Raw genomic sequence first — 21782 nt, forward strand, 5'->3', positions numbered from 1 at the left:
TGGGTATATACTGTATATAATATATATGTACAGCTGGTATAAGTTATATATCTCCTGTATATAGTGATATGGACCATGCTGGTATAACCTGGGTATATACTGTATATAATATATATGCACAGCTGGTATAAGTTCTATATCTCCTGTATATAGTGATATGGACCATGCTGGTATAATCTGGTATACACTGTATATAATTATATATGTACAGCTGGTATAAGTTATATATCTCCTGTATATAGTGATATGGACCATGCTGGTATAACCTGGTATATACTGTATATAATATATATGTACAGCTGGTATAAGTTATATATCTCCTGTATATAGTGATATAGACCATACTGGTATAACCTGGTATATACTGTATATAATATATATGTACAGCTGGTATAAGTTATATATCTCCTGTATATAGTGATATGGACCATGCTGGTATAACCTGGTATATACTGTATATAATATATATGCACAGCTGGTCTAAGTTATATATCTCCTGTATATAGTGATATGGACCATGCTGGTATAACCTGGTATATACTGTATATAATATATATGTACAGCTGGTATAAGTTATATATCTCCTGTATATAGTGATATGGACCATGCTGGTATAACGTGGTATATACTGTATATAATTATATATGTACAGCTGGTATAAGTTATATATCTCCTGTATATAGTGATATGGACCATGCTGGTATAACCTGGGTATATACTGTATATAATATATATGTACAGCTGGTATAAGTTATATATCTCCTGTATATAGTGATATGGACCATGCTGGTATAACCTGGTATATAATGTATATAATTATATATGTACAGCTGGTATAAGTTATATATCTCCTGTATACAGTGATATGGACCATGCTGGTATAACCTGGTATATACTGTATATAATATATTTGTACAGCTGGTATAAGTTATATATCTCCTGTATATAGTGATATGGACCATGCTGGTATAACCTGGGTATATACTGTATATAATATATATGTACAGCTGGTATAAGTTATATATTTCCTGTATATAGTGATATGGACCATGCTGGTATAACCTGGGTATATACTGTATATAATATATATGTACAGCTGGTATAAGTTATATATCTCCTGTATATAGTGATATGGACCATGCTGGTATAACCTGGTATATACTGTATATAATATATATGTACAGCTGGTATAAGTTATATATTTCCTGTATATAGTGATATGGACCATGCTGGTATAACCTGGGTATATACTGTATATAATATATATGTACAGCTGGTATAAGTTATATATCTCCTGTATATAGTGATATGGGCCATGGTGGTATAACCTGGGTATATACTGTATATAATTATAAATGTACAGCTGGTATAAGTTATATATCTCATCTCCTGTATATAGTGATATGGACCATGCTGGTATAATCTGGTATATACTGTATATAATTATATATGTACAGCTGGTATAAGTTATATATCTCCTGTATATAGTGATATGGACCATGCTGGTATAACCTGGTATATACTGTATATAATTACATATGCACAGCTGGTATAAGTTATATATCTCCTGTATATAGTGATATGGACCATGCTGGTATAACCTGGGTATATACTGTATATAATATATATGTACAGCTGGTATAAGTTATATATCTCCTGTATATAGTGATATGGACCATGCTGGTATAACCTGGGTATATACTGTATATAATATATATTTACAGCTGGTATAAGTTATATATCTCCTGTATACAGTGATATGGACCATGCTGGTATAACCTGGGTATATACTGTATATAATATATATGCACATCTGGTATAAGTTATATATCTCCTGTATATAGTGATATGAACCATGCTGGTATAACCTGGTATATACTGTATATAATATATATGCACAGCTGGTATAAGTTATATATCTCCTGTATATAGTGATATGGACCATGCTGGTATAACCTGGGTATATACTGTATATAATTATATATGTACAGCTGGTATAAGTTATATATCTCCTGTATATAGTGATATGGACCATGCTGGTATAACCTGGTATATACTGTATATAATTATATATGTACAGCTGGTATAAGTTATATATCTCCTGTATATAGTGATATAGACCATGCTGGTATAACCTGGGTATATACTGTGTATAATATATATGCACAGCTGGTATAAGTTATATATCTCCTGTATATAGTGATATGGACCATGCTGGTATAACCTGGTATATACTGTATATAATATATATATGTACAGCTGGTATAAGTTATATATCTCCTGTATATAGTGATATGGACCATGCTGGTATAACCTGGGTATATACTGTTTATAATTATATATGTACAGCTGGTATAAGTTATATATCTCCTGTATATAGTGATATGGACCATGCTGGTATAACCTGGTATATACTGTATATAATTATATATGTACAGCTGGTATAAGTTATATATCTCCTGTATACAGTGATATGGACCATGCTGGTATAACCTGGTATATACTGTATATAATATATTTGTACAGCTGGTATAAGTTATATATCTCCTGTATATAGTGATATGGACCATGCTGGTATAACCTGGGTATATACTGTATATAATATATATGTACAGCTGGTATAAGTTATATATTTCCTGTATATAGTGATATGGACCATGCTGGTATAACCTGGGTATATACTGTATATAATATATATGTACAGCTGGTATAAGTTATATATCTCCTGTATATAGTGATATGGACCATGCTGGTATAACCTGGTATATACTGTATATAATATATATGTACAGCTGGTATAAGTTATATATTTCCTGTATATAGTGATATGGACCATGCTGGTATAACCTGGGTATATACTGTATATAATATATATGTACAGCTGGTATAAGTTATATATCTCCTGTATATAGTGATATGGGCCATGGTGGTATAACCTGGGTATATACTGTATATAATTATAAATGTACAGCTGGTATAAGTTATATATCTCATCTCCTGTATATAGTGATATGGACCATGCTGATATAATCTGGTATATACTGTATATAATTATATATGTACAGCTGGTATAAGTTATATATCTCCTGTATATAGTGATATGGACCATGCTGGTATAACCTGGTATATACTGTATATAATTACATATGCACAGCTGGTATAAGTTATATATCTCCTGTATATAGTGATATGGACCATGCTGATATAATCTGGTATATACTGTATATAATTATATATGTACAGCTGGTATAAGTTATATATCTCCTGTATATAGTGATATGGACCATGCTGGTATAACCTGGTATATACTGTATATAATTACATATGCACAGCTGGTATAAGTTATATATCTCCTGTATATAGTGATATGGACCATGCTGGTATAACCTGGGTATATACTGTATATAATATATATGTACAGCTGGTATAAGTTATATATCTCCTGTATATAGTGATATGGACCATGCTGGTATAACCTGGGTATATACTGTATATAATATATATTTACAGCTGGTATAAGTTATATATCTCCTGTATACAGTGATATGGACCATGCTGGTATAACCTGGGTATATACTGTATATAATATATATGCACATCTGGTATAAGTTATATATCTCCTGTATATAGTGATATGAACCATGCTGGTATAACCTGGTATATACTGTATATAATATATATGCACAGCTGGTATAAGTTATATATCTCCTGTATATAGTGATATGGACCATGCTGGTATAACCTGGGTATATACTGTATATAATTATATATGTACAGCTGGTATAAGTTATATATCTCCTGTATATAGTGATATGGACCATGCTGGTATAACCTGGTATATACTGTATATAAATATATATGTACAGCTGGTATAAGTTATATATCTCCTGTATATAGTGATATAGACCATGCTGGTATAACCTGGGTATATACTGTGTATAATATATATGCACAGCTGGTATAAGTTATATATCTCCTGTATATAGTGATATGGACCATGCTGGTATAACCTGGTATATACTGTATATAATATATATATGTACAGCTGGTATAAGTTATATATCTCCTGTATATAGTGATATGGACCATGCTGGTATAACCTGGGTATTTACTGTTTATAATTATATATGTACAGCTGGTATAAGTTATACACGCTCTGTATATAGTGATATGGACCATGCTGGTATAACCTGGTATATACTGTATATAATATATATGCACAGCTGGAATAAGTTATATATCTCCTGTATATAGTGATATGGACCATGCTGGTATAACCTGGTATATACAGTATATATATATATATATATATATATATATGTACAGCTGGTATAAGTTATATATCTCCTGTATATAGTGATATGGACCATGCTGGTATAACCTGGTATATACAGTATATAATATATATATGTACAGCTGGTATAAGTTATATATCTCCTGTATATAGTGATATGGACCATGCTGGTATAACCTGGTATATACTGTATATAATATATATGTACAGCTGGTTTAAGTTATATATCTCCTGTACATAGTGATATGGACCATGCTGGTATCACCTGGGTATATACTGTATATAATTATATATGTACAGCTGGTATAAGTTATATATCTCCTGTATATAGTGATATGGACCATGCTGGTATAACCTGGGTATATACTGTATATAATTATATATGTACAGCTGGTATAAGTTATATATCTCCTGTATATAGTGATATGGACCATGCTGGTATAACCTGGTATATACTGTATACTGTATATAATATATATGTACAGCTGGTATAAGTTATATATCTCCTGTATATAGTGATATGGACCATGCTGGTATAACCTGGGTATATACTGTATATAATATATATGCACAGCTGGTATAAGTTATATATCTCCTGTATATAGTGATATGGACCATGCTGGTATAACCTGGGTATATACTGTATATAATATATATGTACAGCTGGTATAAGTTATATATCTCCTGTATATAGTGATATGGACCATGCTGGTATAACCTGGGTATATACTGTATATAATATATATGCACAGCAGTTATAAGTTATATATCTCCTGTATATAGTGATATGGACCATGCTGGTATAACCTGGGTATATACTGTATATAATATATATGTACAGCTGGTATAAGTTATATATCTCCTGTATATAGTGATATGGACCATGCTGGTATAACCTGGGTATATACTGTATATAATTATATATGTACAGCTGGTATAAGTTATATATCTCCTGTATATAGTGATATGGACCATGCTGGTATAATCTGGTATATACTGTATGTAATTATATATGTACAGCTGGTATAAGTTATATATCTCCTGTATATAGTGATATGGACCATGCTGGTATAACCTGGGTATATACTGTATATAATATATATGTACAGCTGGTATAAGTTATATATCTCCTGTATATAGTGATATGGACCATGCTGGTATAACCTGGGTATATACTGTATATAATATATATGCACAGCTGGTACAAGTTATATATACTGTATATAGTGATATGGACCATGCTGGTATAACCTGGGTATATACAGTATATAATATATATATGTACAGCTGGTATAAGTTATATATCTCCTGTATATAGTGATATGGACCATGCTGGTATAACCTGGGTATATACTGTATATAATATATATGCACAGCTGGTATAAATTATATATCTCCTGTATATAGTGATATGGACCATGCTGGTATAACCTGATATATAATATATATGCACAGCTGGTATAAGTTATATATCTCCTGTATATAGTGATATGGACCATGCTGGTATAACCTGGTATATACTGTATATAATATATAATCACAGCTGGTATAAGTCATATATCTCCTGTATACAGTTATATGGTATTATATGGCGGTAGTTTTTCTGCCTTAATCTTCCACGCTGAGGACACGGATCTGATCGGAGGTGACAGGCAGTGGAGCCTGAAGCCAGGGATGAGCTATCACATCCGCGTCCTGTGCCAGGCGGTATACTCCTCCACCGTCAGCCGCGCGGCATCTGGGACACGGCGCGGAGGTATCTCTGCCTGGGAACGTATCCAGCATCTGCAGGGGATACACGGCGCAGCAGAGCCAGGTATGTATCATACGCAGAGGAGATTCCCTCCAGTCTGTAGTCTCAGCTGCGACACCTAGATCCCTAGTCATATGGTCAGCAGAATAGATATCACGGCATAGGTCAGTGTTTTCCAACCAGAGTGCCTCCAGCTGTTGCAAAACTACAACTCCCAGCATGCCTGGACAGCCTTTGGCTGTCCGGGCATGCTGGGAATTGTAGTTTTGCAACAGCTGGGGGCACCCTGGTTGGAAAACACTGGCATAGGTAATGGTGACCATACTGGTTGTCACCCAGCTTTTCTAGGAGCAGATAGAATGTCTGAAAGACTCAAGCTCACCTATCACTTAAAGGGGTACTCCGGTGGAAAAACTTTTTTTTATTTTTATCAACTGGTGCCAGAAAGTTAAACATATTTGTAAATTACTTCTATTAAAAAATCTTAATCCTTCCAGTACTTATTAGCTGCTGAATACTACAGAGGAAATTCATTTCTTTTTGGAACACAGAGCTCTCTGCTGACATCACGAGCACAGTGCTCTCTGCTGACATCTCTGTCCATTTTAAGAACTGTCTAGAGCAGCACCTGTTTTCTATGGGGATTTTTTTTCCTACACTGGACAGTTCTTAAAATGGACAGAGATGTCAGCAGAGAGCACTGTGGTCATGATGTCAGCAGAGAGTTCTGTGTTCCAAAAAGAAAATAATTTCCTCTGTAGTATTCAGTAGCTAATAAGTACTGGAAGGATTAAGATTTAAATTTTATTTAATAGAAGTAATTTACAAATCTGTTTAACTTTCTGGCACCAGTTGATAAAAAAAAAAGACCGGAGTACCCCTTTAATGAAGGACTGTGGCAGGCATGGAATTTTCAGCCATACTGATCGCAATTCAATCACTTCATTGATTTCCTAATGCTGCCTACATTTCCCATGAGGTATTGCAGAGAGAGGGGTGGAGTCTCATCACTGCAATTCATCCTAAGTCCACCCTAATCACCCGGCTGGACTCCAGCAACCAGAAGCCTAAACTGATTAGACTCATAAGTGTGTTGGGGTCAGTTCACATTATGTGCAGTTTTGATGCGTTTTCTTATTCAAAGTGCGTTTTGTAGGGAAATACTGACATGAGGAGAAAGTGATTTGACCTATAATCACAATTGAGGTGTTTTATGAAGATTTGAAGCCTTCATGCTATGTTTTTTTTTTTTTTGACACGTTTTATGTGTTTTTGCTGCAATTTCCAAAATCACTCTAGAAATTACGTTTTTTTCCGGGATTTTTGCAACTGCAGCAAATAACACAATTCTTACTGTGATTTTGGAAGAATCACAGAAAAAACCTGGCAAAAATGCAACATGTCCGTATAACTACTATATATCCTGATCCCACAGAGATAGCAGCAGTATACAGATAGAACTGGAGGGGAGGTGTATGACTACTATATAGCCTGATCCCATAGAGATAGCAGCAGTATACAGATAGAGCTGGAGGGGAGGTGTATAACTACTATATATATCCTGATCCCATAGAGATAGCAGCAGTATACAGATAGAGCTGGAGGGGAGGTGTATAACTACTATATATATCCTGATCCCATAGAGATAGCAGCAGTATACAGATAGAACTGGAGGGGAGGTGTATAACTACTATATATCCTGACACATAGAGATAGCAGCAGTATACAGATAGAGCTGGAGGGGAGGTGTATAACTACTATATATCCTGATCTCATAGAGATAGCAGCAGTATACAGATAGAGCTGGAGGGGAGGTGTATATCTAGTATATATCCTGATCCCATAGAGATAGCAGCAGTATACAGATAGAGATGGAGGGGAGGTGTATAACTACTATCTATCCTGACACATAGAGATAGCAGCAGTATACAGATAGAGCTGGAGGGGAGGTGTATAACTACTATATATCCTGATCCCATAGAGATAGCAGCACCAGTATACAGATAGAGCTGAAGGGGAGGTGTATAACTACTATATATCCTGATCCTATAGAGATAGCAGCAGTATACAGATAGAGCTGGAGAAGAGGTGTATAACTACTATACATCCTGATCCCATAGAGATAGCAGCAGTATACAGATAGAGCTGGAGGGGAGATGTATAACTACTATATATCCTGATCCTTAAGGGATAGCAGAAGCAGAATACAGATGGGGAGGGGGGGGGGGGGGGAAGGTGTATAACTACTATGCTGGGGATATATATTGAGGATAACATATCAGACCAGGGATCACATGGCCCAGTTACAGTAATAAAACATATAGATGCAGCTGTGCTGGAATGAAACAGATGGTGCTGTAGAATCAGTGGTATTGACGGTGTGCTTCTTTATATTGAATCTGACAGACGGCATGAAGGGCTAATATGCGGGGTGCCGCTATAAATGTGGCCGTCTGCTAGATGTCACAGAGCACAAGGTCCTGGCTGCATCTAATAGCTGCCAGAGAATGACAGCAGGGGCAGCGGTGACAGCCGCCCCTCCCCTGGTCATAGACACTGGACCCGTCAGGAATGATGGGCGACATACGAATATATATATATATATATATACACATGAGCCTTTACATCTCCTCCCCGCAGCCTCATTGTTGTTATACTTCAATATGAGAGGAGATGATTCTACGACTGACGGAGATGAATCAGAAATAAATGTCTTCTTGACATTTCAAAAACTCTCAAACAACAATCTTTTTCCTGAGCTCCGCGAATGACGCACAAAATCAGAAATTGCTACATTTCCAAAACTTTCAAAAGAAAAAAAATAAAAGGTTGTGACTTGTAATATCGCGATCGGAATCATCTAAACTTACATCAAATATTAAATAAGGAAGACTGGAGGAGACGGTCCTACCTGCAGCGATGGCGGTTTTGTTGTGGACGGTGACGGACACGGAGGTGCTGACCGTCACTACTTCTGGCCTTTCACCTCCATCTGAGGAGACACAAGAGATTAATGAAACGTATCGGATTCTATACGGATGAGAAGCGAAGGTGAAAATGTGCATGAAATTCGTTTTGTAGAATTCTTATGTATTAATAATAATCGAGTTGAGAACAATTTAATGATAATAAACATAAAATATACAATTCAATAGTAGATTTTATTTATTTTTCCAGTAGATCTGTCAGGTCTGTATGTGAACGTGACATATGATAGCGGGGGAGGGACTGAGCGCGGGGATATATCGCTTTCTATAAATTACTTCAAGGTTCTTATATAAAAAGATGCATGTTTACAGAGAAAGCCTGTGAGTCCTGCCTCCCCCGCCCACTCATAGAAAAAGCCTGTGAGTCGTGCTTCCCCCACCCACTCATAGAGAAAGCCTGTGAGTCCTGCTTCCCCCACCCACTCATAGAGAAAGCCTGTGAGTCCTGCTTCCCCCGCCCACTCATAGAGAAAGCCTGTGAGTCCTGCTTCCCCCGCCCACTCATAGAGAAAGCCTGTGAGTCCTGCTTCCCCCGCCCACTCATAGAGAAAGCCTGTGAGTCCTGCTTCCCCCGCCCACTCATACAAAAAGCCTGTGAGTCCTGCTTCCCCCGCCCACTCATACAAAAAGCCTGTGAGTCCTGCTTCCCCCGCCCACTCATAGAGAAAGCCTGTGAGTCCTGCTTCCCCCACCCACTCATAGAGAAAGCCTGTGAGTCCTGCTTCCCCCGCCCACTCATAGAGAAAGCCTGTGAGTCCTGCTTCCCCCACCCACTCATAGAGAAAGCCTGCGAGTCCTGCTTCCCCCGCCCACTCATAGAGAAAGCCTGTGAGTCCTGCTTCCCCCGCCCACTTATAGAGAAAGCCTGTGAGTCCTGCTTCCCCCGCCCACTCATAGAGAAAGCCTGTGAGTCCTGCTTCCCCCGCCCACTCATACAAAAAGCCTGTGAGTCCTGCTTCCCCCGCCCACTCATAGAGAAAGCCTGTGAGTCCTGCTTCTCCACCCACTCATAGAAAAAGCCTGTGAGTCCTGCTTCCCCCGCCCACTCATAGAGAAAGCCTGTGAGTCCTGCTTCCCCCGCCCACTCATAGAAAAAGCGTGTGAGTCCTGCTTCCCCCACCCACTCATAGAAAAAGCCTGTGAGTCCGGCTTCCCCCGCCCACTCATAGAAAAAGCCTGAGTCCTGCTTCCCCCGCCCACTCATACAAAAAGCCTGTGAGTCCCACTTTCCCCCACTCACCCATAATAAAAGTCTGTGAGTCCTGCTTCCCCCCCACCCACTCATAGAGAAAGCCTGTGAGTCCTGCTTCCCCCGCCCACCTATACAAAAAGTCTGTGAGTCCTGCTTCCCCCGCCCACTCATAGAGAAAGCCTGTGAGTCTGGCTTAACCCGCCCACTAGCCTGTGAGTCCCGCTTCCCCAACCAACCATTGAGAAAGCCTGTGAGTCCTGCTTCCCACATCCCCTCATAGAAAAAGCCTGTGAGTCCTGCTTCCTCCGCCCACTCATAGAAAAAGCCTGTGAGTCCTGCTTCCCCCGCCCACTCATACAAAAAGCCTGTGAGTCCTGCTCCCCCGTCTATTCAAAAAGTCCTGCAGACCCCGCCAACACCCAGCATTTTCAGCCTGAGTTTGTATGAACCTAGAGTTGTCAATCACTCTGTGTGGGTGGGGTTATCAGGACTCACAGGCTCTATGCATAGGCAGGGGAAGCAGGACTCACAGGCTCTATGCATGGGCAGAGGAAGCAGGACTCAAAGGCTCTATGCATGGGCAGGGGAAGAAGGACTCACAGGCTCTATGCATGGGCAGGGGAAGCAGGACTCACAGGCTTTATACATGGGCAGAAGAAGCTGGACTCACAGGCTCTATGCATGGGAAGCAGGACTCACAGGTTCTATGCATGGGCAGAAGCAGGACTCACAGGCTCTATACATGGGTAGAAGAAGCAGGACTCACAGGCTCTATGCATGGGCAGGGGAAGCAGGACTCACAGGCTCTATGCATGGGCAGGGGAAACAGGACTCACAGGCTCTATGCATGGGCAGGGGAAGCAGGACTCACAGGCTCTATGCATGGGTAGGGGAAGCAGGACTCACAGGCTCTATGCATGGGCAGGGGAAGCAGGACTCACAGGCTCTATGCATGGGCAGGGGAAGCAGGACTCACAGGCTCTATGCATGGGCAGGGGAAGCAGGACTCACAGGCTCTATGCATGGGCAGGGGAAGCAGGACTCACAGGCTTTATGCATGGGCAGGGGAAGCAGGACTCACAGGCTCTATGCATGGGCAGGGGAAGCACGACTCACAGGCTCTATGCATGGGCAGAAGAAGCAGGACTCACAGGCTCTATGCATGGGCAGGGGAAGCAGGACTCACAGGCTCTATGCATGGGCAGGGGAAGCAGGACTCACAGGCTCTATGCATGGGCAGGGGAAGCAGGACTCACAGGCTCTATGCATGGGCAGGGGAAACAGGACTCACAGGCTCTATGCATGGGCAGGGGAAGCAGGACTCACAGGCTCTATGCATGGGCAGGGGAAGCAGGACTCACAGTCTCTATGCATGGGCAGGGGAAACAGGACTCACAGGCTCTATGCATGGGCAGGGGAAGCAGGACTCACAGGCTCTATGCATGGGCAGGGGAAGCAGGACTCACAGGCTCTATGCATGGGCAGGGGAAGCAGGACTCACAGGCTCTATGCATGGGGAGGGGAAGCAGGACTCACAGGCTCTATGCATGGGCAGGGGAAGCAGGACTCACAGGCTCTATGCATGGGTAGGGGAAGCAGGACTCACAGGCTCTATGCATGGGCAGGGGAAGCAGGACTCACAGGCTCTATGCATGGGCAGGGGAAGCAGGACTCACAGGCTCTATGCATGGGCAGGGGAAGCAGGACTCACAGGCTCTATGCATGGGCAGGGGAAGCAGGACTCACAGGCTCTATGCATGGGCAGAAGAAGCAGGACTCACAGGCTCTATGCATGGGCAGGGGAAGCAGGACTCACAGGCTCTATGCATGGGCAGGGGAAACAGGACTCACAGGCTCTATGCATGGGCAGGGGAAGCAGGACTCACAGGCTCTAAGCATGGGCAGGGGAAGCAGGACTCACAGGCTCTATGCATGGGCAGGGGAAGCAGGACTCACAGGCTCTATGCATGGGCAGGGGAAGCAGGACTCACAGGCTCTATGCATGGGCAGGGGAAGCAGGACTCACAGGCTCTATGCATGGGCAGGGGAAGCAGGACTCACAGGCTCTATGCATGGGCAGGGGAAGCAGGACTCACAGGCTCTATGCATGGGCAGGGGAAGCAGTACTCACAGGCTCTATGCATGGGCAGGGGAAGCAGTACTCACAGGCTCTATGCATGGGCAGGGGAAGCAGGACTCACAGGCTCTATGCATGGGCAGGGGAAGCAGTACTCACAGGCTCTATGCATGGGCAGGGGAAGCAGTACTCACAGGCTCTATGCATGGGCAGGGGAAGCAGGACTCACAGGCTCTATACATGGGCAGGGGAAGCAGGACTCACAGGCTCTATGCATGGGCAGGGGAAGAAGGACTCACAGGCTCTATTCATGGGCAGGGGAAGCAGGACTCACAGGCTCTCTTTATCCTGAGTCCTAGCAGTCTATATATCCCCGAGCTCAGCATCTTCCCTTCTATCCTATAATGTACCTGACAGGTCCGCATGGTTGAGGCTTCACATTTGGTCGCACACAAGAAATATCTCAATCCTTTATTCTTTATATGAATAATTATCTTTAGGTTATACATATTATTAACCCCTTCACCCACCACAACCCTCCCGATGTTATACCAGCATGGAGGGGGCAGAAGAGGTCAGGATGGTTATATGATATATGGGATGACTTATCCCTCGAAGATTACAGCATCAAACAGGGGGTGTAGACTGTCCCTTATAATACACAAGATCTTATAATGATTATAATAATGGCGCCTCCACCCCCCGGTCTTTACAGTGATATTATGACTTGTGTATTATAAGACTGAGATGATACCATGTGATATGTGGGGTCAGAAGATGATATTGTGCCATAGTCATGTGTATTGAGCCGTGTTCACATGTCATATTATGTGATGATGGTTGTGGACTGCTGATGGGCTTACTCTGAAATGAACTGAGGTCACATGACCCATAGCTGGGAGCAGTAATGGAGGATTATTGGTTCTTACCCAGGTTTTACCTATTTTACAGTCCTCTCTATCCCCTCCCTGCACTCATCTCTATGATCATAGAGAGAACTGTGTGGTCACACAGTCACAGCTGCACAGTCCTCTCTATCGCCTCCCTGCACTCATCTCTATGATCATAGAGAGAACTGTGTGGCCATATAGTCACAGCTGCACAGTCCTCTCTATCCCCTCCCTGCACTCATCTCTATGATCATAGAGAGAACTGTGTGGCCAAATAGTCACAGCTGCACAGTCCTCACTATCCCCTCTCTGCACTCATCTCTATGATCATAGAGAGAACTGTGTGGCCATATAGTCACAGCTGCACAGTCCTCTCTATCCCCTCCCTGCACTCATCTCTATGATCATAGAGAGAACTGTGTGGCCAAATAGTCACAGCTGCACAGTCCTCACTATCCCCTCTCTGCACTCATCTCTATGATCATAGAGAGAACTGTGTGGCCATATAGTCACAGCTGCACAGTCCTCTCTATCCCCTCCCTGCACTCAACTCTATGATCATAGAGAGAACTGTGTGGTCATACAGTTACAGCTGCACAGTCCTCTCTATCCCCTCCCTGCACTCATCTCTATGATCATAAAGAGAATTGTGTGGTCATACAGTCACAGCGTCTATCTTATATTTTGATGTTTTGGCTTGATATATAAATAATCTTTGTTGCAGATGTCAGCTCCTCTTCATGTGTCAGCTGTAGTAGTAAAATATGTATATACCCCATCATTTCCCCACCTGCCTCCCCCCAATGGTAACACGGTGTAATTAGATCTGGAAACAACAATCTCTGTAATAAATAAACGTGTAAGTGGCGTCTTGTCTCCTCTGAGCTGTAGCTGAAAGCGGATTTATGTTCACATATGTTCTCTTCAAAGGACGCGTTTGAGGAGCGCGACGGGCCCCTAATTACCGCCACGTAAAAGGCTTGTCTGCCGTCAGGAACCGCGAATACTCCGAAAAGTCAAAAAGAACCGAGAAGGGAAAGAGGAATTTCAGCAAATGGATATAACAAAACCTGAAAGGACGAAGCTGCATCTCTCAGGGTGCAACACAAAACTGCAAGAAAGGGTCAAAAACATCTTCAAAAGTGACGCCAACTGCACCGCGGTATTAATAAGGGGGCGGTAGAGAGTCTTGTTACATATAATGCCAGTCCAGGCCATATCGCATCTTTACAAGGGGAACTCTGGTGGAAAAAAATGGTTCCAGAAAGTTATACAGATTTGTAAATGACTTCTGTGTAATAACCTTAATCCTTCCAGTACTTATCAGCTGCTGTATGCTCCACAGTGCTGGCCACATGCTCTCTGCTGCCCCCTCTGTCCCTGTAAGGAACTGTCCAGAGTAGGAGCAAATCCCCATAGCAAACCTCTTCTGCTCTGGACAGTTCCTGACGCTGACAGAGGTGGCAGCAGAGAGCACTGTGGTCTGACTTGAAAAACTACACAACTTCCTGTGGAGCATGAAGTAGCCAATAAATACAGGAAGGGTTAAGATTTATAAATATATATATATCTGTTTAAGAGACAAATTCTAATCAATTAAGATAAATACTGACGCGTTTTGGGCTGTCATGAATTAGAACAGCTTGGAACACATCAGTATTCCCTGAATTACTTTTTTTTGCCCCTCCTTTACCTTATTTACCAAAAACATGTAACAGGGCCAATAGTGGTCATGTGACACGGGGGATGGGGATGCATTCTTTCTTTAGTGGGTGCAGTTGTGCCTCCTAGTCCGGCAGCCAAGGCTTATGATGGAAATAATCTGTATCAATCAGGGGCACGGAACATCCCCTGGAGCGTTATGACATGTGACCCACCAGAGAGCGGCCATGATGATGACACTGCGATGGAGCAGGGATAATGCCGCCTGGGAATGGGATTTATGGCTGTACATGGCAAAATGGCAAGAGGAGGGAAAAGTTGGTATGAAAATGGCAGCGCAAGGATCTGAAAGGGTAAAGATGGCGCCAAAAGGCCACTGAATGGGTCTGACAAGTGATTCTCAGGTACCCTCAGGAGTTCGCTCTTCCCATCCGCGCGGCTGAGTGGAGGGATCAGCGATGTCGTTGTCCCTAGGATTATGATCTGTAAGAGGGAAGTGACAGAGAACAGAACGGAGAAAAAACCTTCTAAAGTGGAAACATCGGCATCAATGCGACCCATAGAGGAAGAAAGAGTCACATATACAAGGGAGCAATGACCACAACTATATATATGGTTAAAGTGACTGCAGGGGTCCTCTATCCCCTATCTATCTATATATCTATCTATCTTATATCTATCTCATATCTATCTATCTCATATCTATCTATCTATCTCATATCTATCTATCTCATATCTATCTATCTTATATCTATCTCATATCTATCTATCTCATATCTATCTATCTTATATCTATCTATCTATCTATCTATCTTATATCTATCTCATATCTATCTATCTCATATCTATCTATCTCATATCTATCTATCTATCTTATATCTATCTCATATCTATCTATCTCATATCTATCTATCTCATATCTATCTATCTTATATCTATCTATCTATCTCATATCTATCTATCTTATATCTATCTCATATCTATCTATCTCATATCTATCTATCTTATATCTATCTATCTTATATCTATCTATCTATCTATCTATCTCATATCTATCTATCTATCTATCTATCTATCTTATATCTATCTATCTTATATCTATCTATCTCATATCTATCTATCTTATATCTATCTCATATCTTTCTATCTATCTATCTATCTCATATCGATCTCATATCTATCTAATATCTATCTCATATCTATCTATCTATCTATCTCATATCCATCTATCTCATATCTATCTCATATCTATCTATCTCATATCTATCTATCTCATATCCATCTATCTCATATCCATCTATCTATCTATCTCATATCCATCTATCTCATATCTATCTCATATCTATCTATCTCATATCTAACTATCTCATATCTATCCATCTCATATCTATCTATCTATCTATCTCTCTCATATCTATCTATCTCATATCTATCTATCTATCTATCTATCTCTCTCATATCTATCTATCTCATATCTATTTATCTTTCTACCTATCCATCTCCTTCTTACAATGTTCTTCACATTTGGGTGCAGTAGGATTTCATCGCCTGTAGATGGAGCATTTTTCTTATTTCCGCCTCTCAATGCTGCCACCTGCAGGCAGTAAGAATCTGTCGCCATCTTCTGATCACTTTTCGGAATATATATGAGGTAATATAACTGCGCTCATCTGTATCTGCCTCCTGACCACAACCACTTGCCGCAGTTTCCCCGCTATACCGTACCTGGGCTGTCGTCTGTGGGGACGTGATATACGAAGCTGCCTGACGTGTGTTCTGCGGCTCTCCGGTACCACAGAGGGAAATGGTCCATAGTGAATATACTCTCCTTCTCCTCATAACACAAGAACTTTCTATAAAGAGAAGACGCAGCGCGTTCATTATTAATGATAGAAGATTCACCCAGATAGAAACCACTGCTAAAACAGAAAGAATTCGGATAAATGAGCTCAATAATATAAACCAAAATCCTTCTACATGATCAACAAGCACCTGAGAGTTATTATTGTCTGCATATATAGTGCAGCATAGGCTATTATTAGAGGATAATCTAGAGGTTCTTGTGTATGTCTTGTGCTTTCCTTTTTAGGCTGATGTGACAGGTATAGGATATTTCAGCCAAACTGATTACATATCAGTCACAATGATTTCCTAATGGTGCCAGGGGAGGAGTATAACTACTATATATCCTGATCCCATAGAGATAGCAGCAGTATACAGATAGAGCTGGAGGGGAGGAGTATAACTACTATATATCCTGATCCCATAGAGATAGCAGCAGTATACAGATAGAGCTGGAGGGGAGGAGTATAACTACTATATATCCTGATCCCATAGAGATAGCAGCAGTATACAGATAGAGCTGGAGGGAAGGTGTATAACTACTATATATCCTGATCCCATAGAGATAGCAGCAGTATACAGATAGAGCTGGAGGCGAGGTATATAACTACTATATATCCTGATCCCATAGAGATAGCAGCAGTATACAGATAGAGCTGGAGGGGAGGAGTATAACTACTATATATCCTGATCCCATAGAGATAGCAGCAGTATACAGATAGAGCTGGAGGGGAGGTGTATAACTACTATATATCCTGATCCCATAGAGATAGCAGCAGTATACAGATAGAGCTGGAGGGGAGGAGTATAACTACTATATATCCTGATCCCATAGAGATAGCAGCAGTATACAGATAGAGCTGGAGGCGAGGTATATAACTACTATATATCCTGATCCCATAGAGATAGCAGCAGTATACAGATAGAGCTGGAGGGGAGGAGTATAACTACTATATATCCTGATCCCATAGAGATAGCAGCAGTATATAGATAGAGCTGGAGGGGAGGTGTATAACTACTATATATCCTGATCCCATAGAGATAGCAGCAGTATACAGATAGAGCTGGAGGGGAGGTGTATAACTACTATATATCCTGATCCCATAGAGATAGCAGCAGCAGTATACAGATAGAGCTGAAGGGGAGGGTCGTAACTACTATATATGCTGATCCCATAGAGATAGCAGCAGTATACAGATAGAGCTGGAGGGAAGGTGTATAACTACTATATATCCTGATCCCATAGAGATAGCAGCAGTATACAGATAGAGCTGGAGTGGAGGAGTATAACTACTATATATACTGATCCCATAGAGATAGCAGCAGTATACAGCTAGAGCTGGAGGGGAGGTGTATAACTACTATATATCCTGATCCCATAGAGATAGCAGCAGTATACAGATAGAGCTGGAGGGTAGGTGTATAACTACTATATATCCTGATCCCATAGAGATAGCAGCAGTATACAGATAGAGCTGGAGAGGAGGTGTATCATTACTATATATCCTGATCCCATAGAGATAGCAGCAGTATACAGATAGAGCTGGAGGGGAGGTGTATAACTACTATATATCCTGATCCCATAGAGATAGCAGCAGCAGTATACAGATGGAGCTGGAGGGGAGGTGTATAACTACTATATATCCTGATCCCATAGAGAAAGCAAAAGTATATAGATAGAGCTGGAGGGAAGGTGAGGAACTACTATATATCCTGATCTTATAAAGATAACAGCAGCAGTATACAGATAGAGCCAGAGTGGAGTAATATAACTACTATACATATCCCGATCCCCTAGAGATAGCAGCAGCAGTATACAGATAGAGCTGGAGGGAAGGTGTATAACTACTATATATCCTGATCCCATAGAGATAGCAGCAGCAGTATACAGATAGAGCTGGAGGGGAGGTGTATATCTACTATATATCCTGACCCCATAGAGAGAGCAGCAGTATACAGATAGAGCTGGAGGAAAGGAGTATAACTACTATATATCCTGATCCTATAGACATAGCAGAAGTATACAGATAGAGTTGGAGGGGAAGTGTATAACTAATAGATATCCTGATCTTATAAAGATCACAGCAGCAGTATACAGATAGAACTGGAGGGGAGGAGTATAACTACTATATATATCCTGATCCCACAGAGATAGCAGAAGCAGTATACAGATAGAGCTGGAGGGGAAGGGATCTGATAGATGATGTCATGCTGTAGTTTTACAGGAAGTCAGCTGACCCAGGACTGACTACTTCCTCTGACACATTAAAGGGGTACTCCAGTGGAAAACTTTTTCTTTTTTAATCAACTGGTGCCAGAAAGTTAAACAGATTTGTAAATGACTTCTATTAAAAATTCTTAATCCTTCCAGTACTTATTAGCTACTGAATACTACAGAGGAAATTCTTTTCTTTTTGGAACACAGTGCTCTCTGCTGACATCATGACCACAGTGCTCTCTGCTGACACCTCTGTCCATTTTAAGAACTGTCCAGAGTAGGAGAAAATCCCCATAGCAAACATATGCTGCTCTGGACAGAGATGTCAGCAGAGAGCACTGTGCTCGTGATGTCCACAGAGAGCCCTTTGTTCCAAAAAGAAAAGAATTTCCTATGTAGTATTCAGCAGCTAATAAGTACTGGAAGGATTAAGATTTTTTAATAGAAGTAATTTACAAATCTGTTTAACTTTCCGGCACCAGTTGATTTAAAAATAATTAAAAAAACGTTTTCCACCTGAGTACCCCTTTAAACACTGTGCTTTTCTGTGGGTCACATGACCTGGTTACAGTAATAAAGCACATGGATGCAGCTATGCTGGAATTAAACAGATGCTGCTGTCGGACTAGTGATGGTAAGTGTGCATGAAAAAAAAAAGCTGGAGTGCTTCTTTAAACATAATGAAAAATTTCTCCTGCAGCAGTTCCACTTTTCTAACACAAGATGTCGCTGTTGTCATTAAAATCTCAATGATCCAGCAAAGGCCACCGTTTTATCTATCTCGGTGCATGTGGTAAACCCTAGGGCGGGGTTTTCAAACCAATGTGCCTCCAGCTGTTGCAAAACTTCAACTCCCAGCATGCCCGGACAGCCGAAGGCTGTCCGGGCATGCTGGGAGTTGTGGTTTTGCAATGTCTGGAGGAACACCGAATGGGAAACACTGCACTAGGCTGTCCGGGCATTCTGGGACTTGTGGTTTTGCAACATCTGGAGGCACACTGAATGGGAAACACTGCACTAGGCTGTCCGGGCATGCTGGGAGTTGTGGTTTTGCAATGTCTGGAGGAACACCGAATGGGAAACACTGCACTAGGCTGTCCGGGCATGCTGGGAGTTGTGGTTTTGCAATGTCTGGAGGCACACTGAATGGGAAACACTGCACTAGGCTGTCCGGGCATGCTGGGAGTTGTGGTTTTGCAACATCTGGAGGCACACTGAATGGGAAACACTGCACTAGGCTGTCCAGACATGCTGGGAGTTGTGGTTTTGCAATGTCTGGAGGCACACTGAATGGGAAACACTGCACTAGGCTGTCCAGACATGCTGGGAGTTGTGGTTTTGCAATGTCTGGAGGAACACTAAATGGGAAACACTGCACTAGGCTGTCCGGGCATGCTGGGAGTTGTGGTTTTGCAACATCTGGAGGCACACTGAATGGGAAACACTGCACTAGGCTGTCCGGACATGCTGGGAGTTGTTGTTTTGCAGTGTCTGGAGGCACACCGAATGGGAAACACTGCACTAGGCTGTCCGGCCATGCTGGGAGTTGTGGTTTTGCAACATCTGGAGGCACACTGAATGGGAAACACTGCACTAGGCGGTCCGGCCATGCTGGGAGTTGTGGTTTTGCAATGTCTGGAGGAACACCGAATGGGAAACACTGCACTAGGCTGTCCGGGCATGCTGGGAGTTGTGGTTTTGCAATGTCTGGAGGCACACTGAATGGGAAACACTGCACTAGGCTGTCCGGGCATGCTGGGAGTTGTGGTTTTGCAATGTCTGGAGGTACACCGGTTGAGAAACACTGCCCTAGGATGTAGTGACTGTGACTTTGTGCTCTGACTTACTTGTTTGACATCTCCTCGGCACCCACAAATAGGTTTTTCCGGATAAGTCCTGCGCGGGTTCCCAGGAAGGCGACCTCAATTCCCATATCCTGTCTACACGGTAAAGAAACAACCACAATATCACTTGATATCTGCCATTCAGAGGTCTGAGAAAGCTGGGTAGCCACAGGAAATGGCAGCCATATTGATTTTCACTCAGCTTTCCCAGTAGGCGGAACAGAATTGTTAACACAGCCTGATCGAGGAGGACGACACAACTCCAGGTGCACGCCAGATGGGCGAGCGTGGAGGACAATACGGGCACTGTGTGCAGCCCAGACGCCATATGATCATTATAAACCGCTCAATAAAATACAAGATGATATCTCCCATCAGGATCAGTGGCTCCTGGATTTACAGCCACATACTGAGCGCAACCTGAAATCACTTCCCCGGGAGTCAGGGAAACATAAAGGGTCAATGTGAGGGGTACGGGGACAGATTTCTTCTACTTACTTGGTCATATTGAGTGCGAGCTGAGTCCAGTACGCTTCCAGCGGAGCCGTCACCACCGCGTCAAACAGAACTTCCTTCACCAGCTCCTCATCACCTGAAATGTACGAATGTGTATTATACTCCAGAGCTGCACTCACTATTCTGCTGGTGAGGTCACTGTGTACATACATTACATTCCTTATCCTGTACTGATCCTGAGTTATATCCTGTATTATACTCCGGAGCTGCACTCACTATTCTGCTGGTGAGATCACTGTGTACATACATTACATTACTTATCCTGTACTGATCCTGAGTTATATCCTGTATTATACTCCAGAGCTGCACTCACTATTCTGCTGGTGAGGTCACTGTGTACATACATTACATTACTTATCCTGTACTGATCCTGAGTTATATCCTGTATTATACTCCAGAGCTGCACTCACTATTCTGCTGGTGAGGTCACTGTGTACATACATTACATTACTTATCCTGTACTGATCCTGAGTTATATCCTGTATTATACTCCAGAGCTGCACTCAC

At 41.8% G+C, this 21782-nt stretch overlaps 1 protein-coding gene across 1 annotated transcript in view; it reads right to left on the reverse strand.

Moving 5' to 3' along the window:
* Nucleotides 1–21782, reverse strand: part of CACNA2D4 (calcium voltage-gated channel auxiliary subunit alpha2delta 4) — a 256253-nt gene that overhangs the window by 153806 nt on the left and 80665 nt on the right. Inside the window, exons 23-26 of the mRNA XM_056517887.1 lie at nt 21258–21351; nt 20763–20855; nt 16581–16708; nt 8959–9039 (exon numbers count right to left, since the gene is read on the reverse strand). Of these exons, the coding sequence (XP_056373862.1) occupies nt 8959–9039; nt 16581–16708; nt 20763–20855; nt 21258–21351 (396 nt within the window). The remainder of the gene's footprint in view (nt 1–8958; nt 9040–16580; nt 16709–20762; nt 20856–21257; nt 21352–21782) is intronic.

Source organism: Hyla sarda, chromosome 4 (assembly GCF_029499605.1).
Source record: "Hyla sarda isolate aHylSar1 chromosome 4, aHylSar1.hap1, whole genome shotgun sequence".
NCBI classification, from domain to species: Eukaryota; Metazoa; Chordata; class Amphibia; order Anura; family Hylidae; genus Hyla; species Hyla sarda.